We start from the raw sequence: 17,363 nt of genomic DNA, 5'->3' as shown, positions 1-17,363 counted from the left end.
GGGAAGAGGGAGGATTTTTTTTTTCATGTTCCTATTGAAGTTTTGAAGTTTAAACTATGTGAATATATTACCTGTTGCCAAAAGTGAATAAAGCTTTAACAGTAAGTAAATAAGCAATACTAAGTTGCATTTGGAAATATAATCTCAGAATTACAAATTATAAAATACACATAGATACACATATATTTCCTATGATATCTTTTATTAAAACTCCACTTTTAAAAAAAAGACAATGACACAACATAGTTCCTATCTCTCCAAGTTCAGAGAAAGCAAGAGTTACAGCTTCTTAGTTTCTCTAAAATGGAAAGTGTTTAATTGTATTTCTGACTATTGAATTAAACTTAGAAAATCAGAGAAGTACATAGAATAAAAGAGAAATTATCCATAATCCCATCACTCAGAGATAGCCATTTTTGCTAATTATTTATTTTAATTAATGGAACAGTCCATTTCTAACTATGTAGCAAATATTATTCACTATACCTGTGCTATCTAGTCCAACTAAAACGTACTATAACTGTAAAATATACATTGGATTATGAAGACAATACAAAGAAAGAACACAAAATACCTCATGAACAATTTTTATATTGATTAATGTTGAAATGATAAGATTTTGGGTATACTGGGTTGAATAAAATGTATTTTTAAATTAATTTCATGTTTTTTACCTTTTTAATGTGTCTACTAAAAATTTTACATTATCTATATGACTCACATTTTATTTCTATTAGAGCTGCACGTACTATTTTAGACACAGATCTCAGAAATTCTTCCAAGTATTCACTGACAGCTTCAATGCCAGTTGACACGATAAGGCAAAAACTCCCACCATGGGAGGCGACAGCCACATTTACATATGAAGCTCTCTGAAGTAGGAAAAATGAATCTGTGAACTATGAAAATGACATAAACTTCCACCCTACCTAGTCTGTTCTTCTCAAGGATAAAGAGATAAGCTTGAAATTCCGTCTTTATCTTTTTTTTTTTTTAAAGATTTTATTTATTTATTTGACAGACAGAGATCACAAGGAGGCAGAGAGACAGGCAGAGAGAGAGGAGGAAGCAGGCTCCCTGCTGAGCAGAGAGCCCGATTCGGAGCTCGATCCCAGGACCCTGGGATCATGACCTGAGCCGAAGGCAGAGGCTTTAACCCACTGAGCCACCCAGGCGCCCCCCGTCTTTATCTTTTTGACCCCTCCCCAGAAATTCTGTTTTTAAGTTCTCCAAATGTTCTATTTGAAAATCTGACTCTTAGGATACCTGGGTGGCTCAGTCAGTTAAGAGGCTACCTTCTGCCCAGGTTATGACCCCAGGGTCAAGACCCACATCAGGCTTCCTGCTCAGCAGGGAGTCTGCTTCTCTTTCTGCTATTTCCCCATGCTTGCGCTCTCTCTACTCTCTCTCTCTCAGATAAAAAAAAAAAAATCTTAAAATATAAAATATAAAGTCTGCTCTCCTTTTTTGGAAATGAATTATCTCCAATAATTCTCTGTATTCTTAAACTCCATTCTCTACTCCCTCAACACTTTCTCAAAGATGTTGGTAGGAACAGGACAAAGCAGACCTGAAAATGGTGAAGAAAACCTCTAAAACAATAGTCAAAAATATCCAAGTATCCATAATACTTACTTCAGTTGTCTATTTAATTCTTCAACATAATTCTTCTGGTCTAATATGGCAGCAATTTGAACATTCCTAAAGAGGGGGAAAGGAAGCTTTGCGTCAGATGGAAAGGTGTTTACTGGCTGACCAAAAAAATGTCTACATCACCTAAAATTGCCATAATGACAAAAAATACTATCTTGCCTTTAGAATAAAATTCAAGCATCTTTTTAATAATGTAGCAGTAGGCTGTGTACTAATTATATAACCTTTGTTAAGTCTAATATTAGCAAGTAAAACCATTAAAAAGTATATTTAAGAATTCTTGGGGCACCAGGGTGCCTCAGTGGGTTAAACATCTCCCTTCAGCTTAGGTCAGGGTCTTGGGATTCTGGGATCGAGCCCCGCATCGTAAAAAAAAAAACCCAGCAATTAAAATGGATCTTAGGAACTACAAGTCTGACCACAAGCCATACTAAAGCCACCTCCTCCTTCTGTGTGATTTGTTTTATAAAACTTGTATATGTAAGCGAAATAAAACAAGTAAAACAAAACATTTGTGAGTCTAAAACGAAACAAAGATTTTTGCTTTGTAGAACTTGTATATGGAAGCGAAATTAAACAAAGCAGGAACTACACACAAAATAAGGAAATAAAAACTACACTGTCCAAAAAAAAAAACAAGCAAAAAGACCCAGAAAACTACATTATCAATAGATGGACCTCATGGTGATTTGTAAAGAGCTGCATAAAAAATACAACATGAGAAATAACTTACAAAACATACCTTTCTTTATTTCCAATATCTTCTTCATTCTTTAAATACATGGAAAAATCAATCACTCCAACCTAAAGTAAATCATGTTAATTTTAGTTAAAGGGGGAAAATATTAGAAGTATATTTCACATGCAACTGAATTTCATTCTTAATTTTTCTTTAGTGTTTAACAGCATTGTTTACAACTGGATCCAAGAGGAACAGGGCAAACTAAAAACACTCTGCATTTGGTACAAGTCACTTTCACTTACTTGTGAGTCTAAATCTTCTCCCTTTACACACAGGTTAGCATCTATCACATTCAGGCCAACCAGCAGCCCAACAATTACTGCTCCTTCTTCTTCCATCATTAGCGCATGATACTCATAAAATTCACTGTGGGAATTAAAATAAAAACCTTAAAATAAAAATTTAAGCACCAAATTTTAAAATCTCAGCCCCATAATATAAACATGGAACCCATTCAAATTTGGTCTCTTCAAAATAGCCTTTCTATACATGAGTAACTCGAACATTTTGAAATGTTCATGTCCATGTAAACACAGTAAAAGAATGGGACTGAAGGAGAGGAAAGAGGAAAAGGAATTTTGAGAGAAAAGAGAAGAGAAGCAAAGAGATATAGATCAAAAGAAAAAGAGACATCACTGAGGCCTAGACTATCTGGGACTCTCAGAAGACACAGTAACTGTTACTGATTTGATTATAAAACTTTTTATTAGAGTTGACTTTTTAATTCTAGGATTTATTAAGAATCTTGAGATGAAGACTAAGGTAGGTAATGAATATATGAAACATTCCAAAACCCATGTTCAAATCAGTGTAGTTGATATGTATATTCCAAGTATTCTTAATAATCATCACTTAAGGATACTTATGGATATCTACATTCTAAAAAATGTTTAAACAAGAGACTTAGGAAAGAAACAGAGAAGACTTGACAATTATGTATTCATAGAACTAATTATCACTGTCTCATGCCTTCCTCAAGAAGACCCATGTAATGTTTAGTCACTTTAATTGAGCTTCAAAATATTACTGAGAAACTGCTGGTGCTTAATGTATGGTCATTCTCATTTAACAATGGGAAAACCAAGATGTACAACCACAGTCATAATAACCAGATTCTCCAGAACATCAGACAGGCACTCCAAGAGAACAAGGGCAAACAGAGAGACTGCTATGGGCCACTTCCTCTAACACCTGATTACCATACTTTGAAAGTCTGTCTTAAACATCTGCCTATCTATTTATTTATAATATCTATTTATTTACAATTTATTCAAGAAGTTAATACTGAAAACAAAAGTTTCAATGAGGGTTATATCAGAGCTATGCTCAGTATTACATTTACATTTTTCAAAAGGATGAATCCATTCTGTGTTAAATAAAAAGCTTCAAAGGTAATCAATGAATGGTCCCTATGATGAGAGCTATTCTTGTAATTGAGCAGATTTGTAGATCAGTGCATAGACTAGACTATTTATAAACTCGACTTCCCATCAACTTCAGCATGATGTCAACTAACAAATTAATGTTTTCCAGTCATCTTCACTGTGACACTTAACTGCCAGCACTCACTGGCCTTCAATTTAAACTGACAGTTTAAAAAGTGCCCACAATACAGCCAAAGCAACAGTTTAGACATTCAGGTTCTAAAACCTGTTGGGGAGCCTGGGTGGCTCAGTTGGTTAAGCGTCCAACTGTTGATTTTGACTAAGATCATGATCTCAGGATCATGAAATTGAGACCCATGCAAGCTCCGCCCTGGGCACTCAGTTTGTTTAGGATTCTCTCTCTCTCTCCCTCAGCAGCTCCCCCATCTCCCTCTTAAAAAAAAAATAAGAAACCTGTCAAATTAAAGCCCCCAATCCCAACAGAAATTTGCATAGAACAGAAAAATTCGTAAAATTAACTGTAATTTAGAAAAAAAAAATAAATCTAGCATAGAGGGCACCTGGGTGGCTCAGTTGGTTAAGCCACGGCCTTCGGCTCAAGTCATGATCCCAGAGTCCCGGAATCAAGTCCTGCATTGGGCTCCCAGCTCCATGGAGTCTGCTTCTCCCTCAGACCTTCTCCCCTTTTACACTCTCTCACTGTCTCTCTTTCTCTCTCTCATTCAAATAAATAAAATCTTAAAAAAAAAAAAATGAGTTTAGAAATATAACATATAGGAATCCATCAAAATCCTTGAGGAGAACACAGGCAGCAACCTCTTCGACCTCAGCCACAGCAACATCTTCCTAGGAACATCACCAAAGGCAAGAGAATCAAGGACAAAAATGAACTATTGGGATTTCATCAAGATCAAAAGCTTTTGCACAGCAAAGGAAACAGTTAACAAAATCAAAAGACAACTGACAGAATGGGAGAGGATATTTGCAAACGACATATCAGATAAAGGACTAGTGTCTAGAATCTATAAAGAACTTAGCAAACTCAACACCCAAAGAACAAATAATCCAATCAAGAAATGGGCAGAGGACATGTCTGCAAAGAAGACATCCAGATGGCCAACAGACACATGAAAAAGTGCTCCATATCACTCGGCATCAGGGAAATACAAATCAAAACCACAATGCGATATCACCTCACACCAGTTAGAATGGCTAAAATCAACAAGTCAGGAAATGACAGATGCTGGCGAGGATGCGGAGAAAGGGGAACCCTCCTACACTGTTGGTGGGAATGTAAGCTGGTGCAGCCACTCTAGAAAACAGCATGGAGGTTCCTCAAAATGTTGAAAATAGAACTGCCCTATGACCCAGCAATTGCACTACTGGGTATTTACCCTAAAGATACAAACGTAGTGATCCAAAGGGGCACGTGCACCCGAATGTTTATAGCAGCAATGTCCACAATAGCCAAACTATGGAAAGAACCTAGATGGCCATCAACAGATGAATGGATCAAGAAGATGTGGTATATATACACAATGGAATATTATGCAGCCATCAAAAGAAATGAAATCTTGCCATTTGCGACAACATGGATGGAACTAGAGCGTATCATGCTTAGCGAAATAAGTCAAGCAGAGAAAGACAACTATCATATGATCTCCCTGATATGAGGAAGTGGTGATGCAACATGGGGGCTTAAGTGGGTAGAAGAAGAATCAATGAAACAAGATGGAATTGGGAGGGAGACAAACCATAAGTGACTCTTAATCTCACAAAACAAACAGGGTTGCGGGGGGGAGGGGGGTTGGGAGAAGGGGGTGGGATTATGGACATTGGGGAGGGTATGTGCTTTGGTGAGTGCTGTGAAGTGTGTAAACCTGGTGATTCACAGATCTGTACCCCTGGGGATAAAAATATGTTTATAAAAAATAAAAAATTTTTAAAAAAAGAAAGAAATATAACATATAAATAAATTATTCTCCTACTGGTCAATGCAAAGCTTATGGTATTCAGTTTTTAAGCAAATTCATGATCTATATTATGTCCCTACATGATTTTCTCTCTCATGTTGCTCTTTTAATGCCATCTTGTTGTATTTTATGTATGCTTCTAAACTACATCTTTAATTCTTTTTGGAAAACAGGATACAAATGAAATTTTTAAAATGGAAATGAATATGATTTAATGGTACTAACCTTAAGAGATCCCTCTGAATAATTAAGCAACGCAGGTAATCAGCCATTTTTTTTTGCATGAGGGCTAATCGAAGCCATGCTCTTGCACGACCTAGTGGGGTCCTAAAAAGCAAAACCAGTTAGTCAGAAGACAGGCCCAGTCCAGGGGCACCTGGGTGACTCAGTGGGTTAAAGCCTCTGCTTTCAGCACAGGTCAAGATCCCAAGGTCCTGGGATAGAGCCCCACATCAGGCTCTCTGCTCAGCAGGGAGCCTGCTTCCCCTTCTCTCTCTGCCTGCCTCTGTCTACTTGTGATCTCTGTCAAATAAATAAATAAATAAATAAATAAAATCTTTAAAAAAAAAGACAAGCCCAGTCCATATATTGTAACAGATTACATATTTTATCTCTGCCAAGGTTCATATTAATAAAGGAAAACTGCAATTCACCATGGTTCTGTCTGTTTCTACAGGTGTTTGGGGTTTTTTTGTTTGTTTCTACAGTTTTTTAAGCCAGTTGCTTGAGCATGCAAACCAACCCCTGGGAGCTATTTTGGTCTCTAAGGTAAATTTGCACATACAGGACATAGAAGTACCATTTTATGCCTTGGAAGAAATGACTCTAAATACCGAGGATTATCTCTACAAAAATATTTTGACTGAATGGGCTTAACCATCTCAGGATGAATATACAAGAGGGGTCTGGCTGGCTCAATCATTAGAGCATGTGGTTTTTATTCTCCAGGTTGTGAGTTCAAGATCCATACTGGGAGTGGAGGTTACTTAAAAAAAAAAAAAAAATTTTTTTTAAATGTGAATATGCAAAATGCATCAAATAAGGCAGTATAATGCCTTCGAAAAGTGACATTATATCTGAATTTTAAAAATCATAACAAATTTTTTAAAAAGATTATAAAGCTAGAAGGGCACCGAGCTGGTAATCAAAAAGAGAGAAATCACCAGGCTGCGTGTTATTTTTCAAATGTTTCTCTATGAGGTTGTCCTTAAAAAACTCAATCCCATACTTCTTAACCAAGTGCTATCATTTAGTAAAAGTAAAATCAGATTTTACAAAATATTTACGGTTTTTCAAAGAGAAGGATATCATTCACATTTTTATGTTTTCTTATACAAAGAACGTTTTGGCATGTAGTGTGGGAGGTAAGTTAATCTTCACTAACAGCTACTGAGCTTCTATGGTTTAGCAGTTGAATGAATACCATTCGTCAGAAAACATAACTTTTGAAGAGTTAGCCTTTTATTTTTTAAGATTTTATTTATTTATTTGACAAACAGATCACAAGTAGGCAGAGAGGCAGGCAGAGAGAAAGAGAAGGGGGTAGCAGGCTCCCTGCTGAGCAGAGAGCCCCATGCAGGGCTTGATCCCAGGACCCTGAGATCATGTCCTAAGCCAAAGGCAGAGGCTTAACCCACTGAGCCACCCAGGTGCCACAAGAGTAAGGCTTTTTAAAAATAATATGAGCGTGTATTTTTCATATTAAAATGACCAAATCTTACATTTCTATTTAAGATTTTTATTTTTTATTAAAGTATAATGTATTACTTGCCCCAGAGGTACAGGTCTGTGAATCGCCAGGCTTACACAATTCACAGCACTCACCACAGCACATACCCTCCCCAGTGTCTATAACCCAGCCACCCCATCCCTCCCTGCCCCTGCCCCCCGGAACCCTCAGTTTGTTTCCTGAGATTAAGAGTCTCTTGTGATTTGTCTCTCTTCCAAACCCATCTTGTTTCATTTTTCCCTTCCCTACTCCTCACAACTTCCAGCCCTGACTCTCAAATTCCTCATATCAGTGAGATCATATGAGAATTGTCTTTCTCTGATTGACTCATTTTGCTCAGCATAATACCCTCTAGTTCCACCCAGGTCATTGCAAATGGCAAGATTTCATTTCTTTTGATGGCTGCATAGTATTCCTGTGTGTGTGTGTGTGTGTGTACCACCTCTTCTTTATCCATTCATCTGTTGATGGACATCTAGGCTCTTTCCATAGTTTGGCGACTGTGGACATTGCTGCTATAAACATTCAGGTGCACGTGCCCCTTCGGGTCACTACATTTGTATGTTTAGGGTAAATACACAGTAGTGCAATTGCTGGGTCAGAGGGTAGCTCTATTTTCAACTTTTTGAGAAACATCCATACTGTTTTCCAGAGTGGCTGCACCAGCTTGCATTCCCACTAACAGTGTAGGAGAGTTCCCCTTTCTTTGCATCCTCATCAAAATCTGTCATTTCCTGACTTGTTAATTTTAGCCATTCTGGCTGGTATAAGGTGGTATCTCACTGTGGTTTTTAATTGTATTTCCCTGATGCTGAGTGATGTGGAACATTTTTTCATGTGTCTGTTGGCCACTTGGATGTCTTTGCAGAAATGTCTATTCCTGTCTTCTGACCATTTCTTGATTGGATTCTTTGTTCTTTGGGTATTGAGTTTGATAAGTTCTTTATAGATTTTGGATACTAGCCCTTTATCTGATATGTCATTTGCGAATTTAAGGTTTTATTTTTCAAATAATCTCTACACCCAACGTGGGGCTTGAACTCACAACTCAGAGATTAAAAAGTCACATGCTCCATTGACCAAGTCAGCCAGGTGTCCCTTCTTATATTTCTCTCTTTGAGAGTTATAATTCCCTTTTTCTTCTATCTTTGCTAAAAATCACTACACCCAATATACTATTATAAGAAACATCAACCGTGAATATCACTTGATATTTAACTCTAAAAACTAGATTTAAGGAACATGGTTGGCTCACTCAGTCAAGCATGCAATTCTTGATCTCAGCATCAGGAGTTTAAGCCCCACAGTAAGCGGAGAGATTACTTACAAAAATAATAATAATAAATAAAATAAAATTTAAAAACTGGGTTTGAATCCTGGCTCTGCCACTTATTAACTGTTAACTCCTCTGACCTTTATTTTTTACATCTATGCAATTATTATAATAATCTCTACCCTCTAAGACTGGTGTAAAGACTAAATAAGATAATTCATGTAAATCAATTATTTTATTACCCTGAGACAGTGCTTACTAGTAGCCATTTACTTTTATCATTCAATTAAATACAACCTGGAAATATTTGGATGTTGTGTTAACAGCCAGAAAACCCGATGGTATTCCTTACAACATGTAAAACCCTCAGGCACCTGGGTGGCTCAGTTAAACATTTGCCTTCAGCTCAGGTCATGATCCCAGGGTCCTGTGGTCATCAGGACTCCCTGCTCCCTGGGAGTCTGTGGTCATCAGGCTCCCTGCTCCGGGGGGAAGTCTGCTTCTCCCTCTGCCCCTCCCCTTCTTCTCTTGCTCACTCTCTCTATAACCAAAACAAAAAATCTTTCAAAAAAAAAAAAAAAATGCAAAACTCTCAATTATAAAGCTAAGAGAAAGCGAACTGGTAATCTGACAGAAAATGCTAAGGAAAAAAAAAAAAGGTCATCTCATTCACAAGAATTAAGATAAACTAAAGGAAAACCTAAGAACTTAGCCTTAACAACACCTTATACCTTTATTCAGCTCTTACAATATTTTGTATAGATTTGTCTAGTGAAACGGACAGGTGACACTATAGGTCCCAATTTTCAGAGAAAGAAAAGTAATTTGCACAAGCCCCATATATATAAATGGCTTATCTGAGAATGCAAATCTCCTGAGCCTTTGCCCTGGAGTTAGTCTAAACCAGTCTTCAACAAAGAGTTACCGGCTGCCAGCTAGCTTACTACTGCAAACTAGCTTAACATTCAGGAAACAGAAATGCATAATTGATACATCCTATCTTAAAGGGACCTGCAGTTTCCTGCAATATAATGTAGAATTGAAGTGAAGGAGTGAATATAGCTATAGGGTATAAAAGAAAAAGCAGCTAATTCTTACTGAAGGGACTAAGAAATCTCATAAAGGAAATATTAACTGAGCCACAAAGAACAGAATTCTACTAGGAAAGAATGGAGGAAGACTACTTCAGGCTGAGAGAAGATAATAGAGTGTGAGGTACTTTTAAGGAACAGTAAATACACTTTTGCAGTTAGAAATGAACAAGTAAGGGCACCTGGGTGGCTCAGTGGGTTAAAGCCTCTGCCTTCTGCTCAGGTCATGATCCTAGGGTCCTGGGATCAAGCCCCACAGCAGGCTCTCTGCTCAGCAGGGAGCCTGTTTCCCCCATCTCTGCCTTCCTCTATGCCTACTTGTGATCTCTGTCTGTCAAATAAATAAATAAAATCTTAAAAAAAAAAAAATGAACAAGTAATAAGCTTACTTACTTAAGACCAGGTAAATCCCGGACACTGGCTCCTATTTCCTCTGCCTCCGGGTACAGCTTTTCCACCAATTCCAAGGGGCCCCAGATAGTTTTGTTATAACTCAAAAATGATTTTCTTACTGGAAAAAAAAAGTATATGTAATGCATACAACTCCAACATATAAAACTGTAATAATTTATTTTTAAATATTTAGTTTCAACATTTCTAACTTAAAATACAATTGCTCAGAGACTTTCCTCTCTTATCACTACACAGCACTGTTGATCAGGGACCTGTTCATCAGGATCCTGCTATTTTTCCTTATCAGAAATATGCAAAGAAGAAAGAGAGAAAGAAAGAAAATAAATATGCATCTTGGCCATTCTTCCTTATCAGAAATATGCAGGCAGGTAATTAAAGTAAAAAAACAACTGGCCTTATTCTTTATCAGTACCAAAACAAAAAGGCTGGCAGCCCTAGCAGGTTAATTTTTATCAGTTAATTAAATAAATCAAGGACAAATAAAAAGTTATTTTTAATATGAAAAATTGTGACTTATTTTATTCTGAAAATCAGGCAACATAATACCATAAATCACTATATATTTCTTTCTTAATATTGACCAGATCTCCTGCAGATCAAGGGCCCCTATCATATGTACCACCCAAGGACAATCACCAAGACAGGCAATTTTTCTTTGCTGGGTGGGTGAGGGGGATCAATCAATACAAAGTAGCTTCACAAGGATTCATTAAGACAAGCCTATGATAGGACTGTTAGGACATGCCCTATGGTATTTTGTGAAGTAAAGGAAATAAATTCAGAGAAGAGCTTAAACTTTATTTGGCCATCATTTAGCAAATTCCGTTTCTGCAACCCAAGAGAAAACAAAGATTAAAAGTTTTCCAAAAAGCAAATTAAAATTTGGATGCCTGGGTGGCTCAGTCCATTAAGCAGCTGCCTTCAGGTCAGGTCATGATCCCAGGATCCTGGGATCGCGAATCCTGCATTGGGCTCCTTGCTCAGTGGAGAGCCTGCTTCTTTCTCTCCCTCGGCCTGCCGCTCTGCCTGCTTGTGCTCTCTCTCTCTCTATCAAACAAATAAATAAAATCTTTAAAAAAAAAATAAATTAAATTAAATTAAAATTCAAGGTGTTAAAAAAATTAAAATTAAAAAAATTAAAAATTAAAAAACTAAAACTAAAACAAAACCAAAAAAAAGCTAAAAGTTGTCAGATTAGAATGGTGAGTTTCTGATGTACTGAAAGAAGCAAAAACCTGTAATATCAAGAGTGGGCAAAAATGTGGGAAAACAAACACTAACATCCACTGATGTCTGATAAATCCACAAACCCTTCATAGATATCCTTTGACCCAGGAATTCTACTCCTAGGAACCTTATCCTAAAGAACAACTATACAAACACATACACACAGAGATGTTCTAACAGCACAATTTTAATAGTAAAAAATAGGAAACAACCTAAGAGTACATTAAGAGGAGAGCAGTTAAGTAAGTTTTGGTATACATATACTATGAAATTTTATAGAGCCATTAAAAATGTGGGGCGCCTGGGTGGCTCAGTGGTTGAGCCTCCGCCTTTGGCTCAGGTCCTGATTCCATGGTCCTGAGATGGAGCCCCACATCAGGCTCCCTGCTCAGCGGAGAGCTGCTTCTCTCTCTCCCTCTGCCTGCCACTCTACTTACTTGTCCTGTCTCTCTGTCAAATAAATAAAAATCTTTTAAATAAATAAAAATAAAAATGTGATAAAGAACTCTATGTAAATGGAAAGCTCTCCAAACCACATATCATCTTTGTTTAAAAAAAAAAAAAAAAAGGTCACAAGGGGCACTGGGTGGCTCAGTGAGTTAAGCCGCTGCCTTCTGCTCAGGTCATGATCTCAGGGTCCTGGGATTGAGCCCCCGCATCGGGCTCTCTGCTCTACAGGGAGCCTGCTTCCCTTCCTCTCTCTCTGCCTGCCTCTCTGCCTACTTGTGATCTCTGTCAAATAAATAAAAAAAACCACACACACACACAAAAACAAAGTCACAAAATAATAATACTTATAGCATAATTCTATGCAGAGCAAAAGGAAAAAAACAAACAAACAGAAAAGAGCCAGAAGAATGACAAGGATTCCCTTTAGGGAGATAAATGGAAGAGAATGAAGGATATGGTTTTTCCTCTAGGTGCTTCTATTTTGTTTGAGTCATGTACAAAAAGAGATTTTACTATTTATATAATTTTTTTAAAAATTACTTTGTCTTCAGTTAAAAAAATAGTGGAATCTAAAAAAGTAAAACAAAAGCCAAACAAAAACAGAACAGATTAATGGTCAGCAGAGGCAAAGGATGCAGGTAGAGGAAATGGGTAAAGGTGGTCAAAAGGTATAAACTTCCAGTTATAAAATAAGTCGTAAGGATGTAATATACAGCATGAGGACTACAGGTGATAATACTGTTGTATGGGGGCACCTGGGTGGCTCAGTCAAGTTAAGCAGCTGCCTTCAGCTCAGGTCATGATCCCACGAGCCCCGCATCAAGCCCCCCCCCCAGCCCCCCGCCCAGCAGGAAGCATGCTTCTCCCTCTCCTACTCCCCCTGCTTGTGTTCTGTGTCTGTCTGTCTGTCGCTCTCTCTGCCAAATAAATAAATAAATAAATCTTTAAAAATTAAAAAAAAAAATACTGTTGTATATTTGAGTTACTAAGAGTAAATCTTAAAAGTTCATCATAAGAAAAAAATTGTTTTTAAGATTTTATTTATTTGACAGAGAGAGAGAGAGAGAGATCACAAGTAGACAGAGAGGCAGACAGAGAGAGAGGAGAAGCAGGCCCCCCCGCCTAGCAGAGAGCCTGATACAGGGCTCAATCCCAGGAACCTGAGACCATGACCTGAGCAGAAGGCAGAGGCTTAACCAACTGAGCTACCCAAGTGGCCCCCCTCAAAATTTTTTAACTATGTATGGTGATGGATATCAACTACACTTCCTGTGCTGATCATTTCGCCATACATAAAAATATTATGTTGTGTACCTGAAACTAATATGTTAATTATATCTAAAAACTTCTTAAATAAAAAAGAAATGAATATTTTAATAATATCACATAGGGTTTCTCAAATTTTGATGCCAAGGATCTTTTGGCAGTACATTTCATTAAAATTTGAACATTTTAATAAAACCATGTTTATGTAAATCTCCTTTTGTGCTGTTTACATTTACCCCTAATTCCATGTACCTTAGTCAGAACTTCTAGGCCTTCCCAATTACCCAGGTTCCTAGTATATCCACAAGGAAACAAGCTTCTTTTAGCTTTAGAATAGTCACTTTAATATAAACTCTTACACAGCCCTCTGCACAGTTGATCCAAAACTACCAACAACTGTTTTTATGCTAAGTAAAAGAACAATTATACAATGTACATTAAATACCGAAGTCTAATTCTACATGTAACAATAAATCAGTGTCAACTATGTAGAATATTATCATTTATTATATTATAATCAATATTTTCATCATTTCCAGGGAGAACTTACATTTCTACAATAGTCTAATCCAAAAGACAATTTTTCTAGATACATCCCAGGGGGCCAAGGAGGTTTATATTTCAATAATTATTTTAATGTATTTGTTCAATAGGGTTCAAACTACTAATAAGATTTCATATTGGAATCATTAAGCTTAAAAATTTTTAAATAACTCTACAACTGTCCTAGAAAATAGAAATCAGAGTACATTGAGAAAAAAAAATAAAATAAAATAATAAATTAAGGGACGCCTGGGTGGCTCAGTTGGTTGGACGACTGCCTTCGGCTCAGGTCATGTTCCTGGAGTCCCGGGATCGAGTCCCGCATCGGACTCCCAGCTCCATGGGGAGTCTGCTTCTCTCTCTGACCTTCTCCTCATTCATGCTCTCTCTCACTGTCTCTCTCTCAAGTAAATAAATAAAATCTTTAAAAAATAATAATAATAATAATAATAATAAATTAAAATAAAATATAAATAAAAATAAAATAATAAATAAAAATAAAATAAAATAACTAGGCATTTTGTTAAGGCATCTGATTATAAAACAAAGCAGTAGGCTCTTCTCTCCCCAAGCCAACCCACCCAGTATTTTTAAATGTAAAGTAACAATAATTAGGGCCCCGACAATTCAAAGACGTCTAAGATGGAAGTGGTGGGATTCTAAACTTAATTAGTTCTTTAAAATTTCATGATACCTTTAAGACCGTGTTTCAGACAATGTTCCATAACAACAAAGAACTGCTGCAAGGGGGGATAGTCAGAATCCAAAGTGCGGCCAAAGCTTAGAGCAGATTCAATGAGTCCTTTGATACTCAATTTAGCCATGTTTAACAAGTTTGCTCTCTCTACAGCTGTGGGGTCTTTTGTAGCTGAAAGCACAAGAAAGGAGTCCAACATCATTTGCAAGACATGACATTGAAAAATACAGAAAACCTTTCATTCCCCTATAAAAACAACAATGGTTTGTTTTTCCTTGGTTGACAAATTAGTCTCCCTAACTAATCCACACCCCTAGGTAACTTCTCTTCATCTCTCTCTCACAGGTACCACAGAACACTACCATACCCACCCCAGACAAAGTTTATGAATTATTCTCAAGATCTTGTAACTTGGTTATTTTCTAGTATTTATTTTACTTTTGTGGTACGTCTTCAGAGAGAACAAGCTTTTTTGTTCTGTTTTTTAAATTTTTTTTTAATAACGTTTTTGTGGAGATAAAATTGGAATAATAAAGCAACATATTAAGGATCTCATGCAAAAGGTGGACAGCAGGCATGGTCGAAGGATGAATCTCAAGGCAAAAAAATGTTCAGAATAAACTGGCAATAAAAGGTGGTTACAATTCCAAGATTACAATATCATCCATAAACATAATGGGTTAAAACGCAAAAATTAGGGAATACAGGAAAAGCCATTCGATTCTTTCACTCATTTTAACCCTCTTTCCATCTTGTATTTTCATTGCAACTGTAATTCTGTATTGCATAACTCCTTTATTTTCCCAGAGGAAATAAAAGCAGTCCTGTTTCACATTTAAGCTCCTTGCCCTTCCACACAGCTGATTCGGTCAAAAACTAAGTTAATAGATGCACTTTTAAAAAAATGATTTGTAACTGATATTTTCAAATCACAAAAAGCTATTTTTTTTTTCTTTCCCACAGTGACTGGCAGGAATATTTTCAGCAAACACAGATGACAAAATGAAGCGCAGAAAAATGAAGCACTCCGTTTAACGTTTCATAATCTCTGGCAAGGTTACTAGTCCAAGTGAACCAAGTGTCTGGTTTTCCTTCACTGAACAAAAGTCCAGGGGTCCCAATGATCTAGTATTCGAGTTCTGAACTGATACCTAAGGGCAAAGCCTGACGCGGCACCCTAATCAACTAAAAATGCAAACAGCCACATCGCTATGACCAAGCTAGGCGGTGAAAAATTTGCACACACATCATGACTTCAAATCTGCAGCTTGGTATGATTCCCTCTTTTTTTCGGGGGGGGGGGGGCACTTGATGTTTCATAATCTGTACCAATCCTCATTTTTCACAGTGCCCATTACGATCCGTGACTTGCGATGCGACAAGGAGACAAAGGGCGCATCTGCAGCTGCTCCGAGGCGGGTCCGTGCTGGGGGAACCCTCGTCCCAGAAGCGTTTACACGCCGGCCGCGCCCCGCCCGGGCTAGCAGACATGTCCCGCTGGTCGCAGCCCCAACAAGGCCAAGGGCCAGTCTCTGCATCTCGCCCGGGCCTGGAGCCCCCCTCCCAGCCTCCCTTCCTCCCCGCAGCAAGGCTGCCGAAAAGGTCCAGGGCGCCCCAGGACCCCCGCGGAGGGCTCACCCGGGGTCCTGCGCGACATCGCTGCACCTCTCCCGCCCTCGGCGTCGGGCACCCAGGCCAAAACCTGAGACGCGTCTTCCCTCCGCCACCCCCAAACCTGAAAAGTCATCGCCCGTCCCCGACTGTTCCACCGACCCGGGAGCGGCCCCCCAGCCAGCCGTGTCTTCGCCCCTAGGAAGCCGTCAGACCACAAGCCCTCGGCCATTAGGCCCTAGAACCCTGGCGGGAACCAGAAGGAACGGGGGGCGGCAGCGCGTTGCCATGGCGACCCCGGGCGCCCCCTAGTCCCCAGCTGCCCCCGCCCAGCCCCAGACCCGGGTTCGGGCCGGAATTGCGACCCGGGGCTGGGTGCCCACCACCACCAGTCTTCCTCTCCCGGCCTCGGCCTTCAGCCTCCAACCAAGAGCCCCGCGTCCGCTCTCGGTCCGCTCCCCTTACCCATGGCGTCGGTGGCGCGATCTCGGGCGGGGACGCCGTGGGCCCCGCCAACAGCTCCCTTCAGGCGGGCGGCGGCCGCCACGGCGTCTACCAGCAGGCCCGCCGCGGCCCACAGCGCTCCCGGCGGCCGGAGGACGCCCGGGAGGTCCCCCGGCGCGGCGAGTGGAGCAGGGGGCCACCCGGCCTGCAACCCGCAAGAGACAAGCCCGCCCTCGCCCGGCCTCCTCGCGTCCAGCCTGACCGGAAGAAGGAGGAAGAGGAGCGCGAAGGAGACCGCGAGTGTTCGGAGCTGGAGGCCGGGCCCTGGTCGGACCACCGACCTCTCACCAAGGGGCTGCGCCGGCGGCTTTGCCAAGGGGTACGAGCCACGTGCAAACGTTTTCATCCACGCGGCGGCGGGGTTCATCTGAGACACCTGACCGCCTCCCTTCCCGCCTCCCTTGGTCTTAGGAGCCAAGAATTTAAAACTAGGCAGCCCAATCACGGCATTTAAACCGTTAAATACGACGGCCGTGGGAAGGGCCGCACTCGTCAAGGGACAGACGTGTAGAGATAAAGCCAATTTTTTCTCACTCAGGGAAGGAAAAAAACCTCTCGTGGTCAGATGACACTAGGTTAAGCTCTAGCAGTTTGGGAAGAATAAGCTATTCCGCAGTTAGATTAACAATTGTTAAGATGGTGGCTGAGCTAGAAAGACAGAGATACGTCATGAAAATGGGGCTGTTTTTCTCATCACCTTGGCTAGAATAGTTTCATGTTTCTTTACCTCTTTTGGTTTTAACAATTTCCATTACTGTGAGATAATCACACATGGAGAGAAAAGTATAAAACAAACTGTAATGAG

At 39.4% G+C, this 17,363-nt stretch overlaps 1 protein-coding gene across 8 annotated transcripts in view; it reads right to left on the bottom strand.

Moving 5' to 3' along the window:
- Positions 1-16,969, bottom strand: part of RUFY2 (RUN and FYVE domain containing 2) — a 55,199-nt gene extending 38,230 nt beyond the window's left edge. The window contains exons 1-7 of one of the 8 annotated variants that reach the window (XM_059170099.1): positions 16,520-16,969; positions 14,441-14,614; positions 10,240-10,357; positions 5,979-6,080; positions 2,638-2,761; positions 2,396-2,457; positions 1,636-1,701 (exon numbers count right to left, since the gene is read on the bottom strand). In XM_059170099.1, coding sequence (XP_059026082.1) covers positions 1,636-1,701; positions 2,396-2,457; positions 2,638-2,761; positions 5,979-6,080; positions 10,240-10,357; positions 14,441-14,614; positions 16,520-16,925 — 1,052 coding nt within the window. In that variant the 5' untranslated portion in view covers positions 16,926-16,969. The other 7 variants (XM_059170100.1, XM_059170095.1, XM_059170094.1 and 4 more) reach the window with 7 other exon arrangements.
- Positions 16,970-17,363: the final 394 nt, after the last annotated feature.

This window comes from Mustela lutreola, chromosome 4 (assembly GCF_030435805.1).
Source record: "Mustela lutreola isolate mMusLut2 chromosome 4, mMusLut2.pri, whole genome shotgun sequence".
Classification (NCBI taxonomy): Eukaryota; Metazoa; Chordata; class Mammalia; order Carnivora; family Mustelidae; genus Mustela; species Mustela lutreola.
The sequence above is the reverse complement of the archived record's forward strand: the minus strand, read 5'-3'. Positions and strand labels throughout refer to the sequence as shown.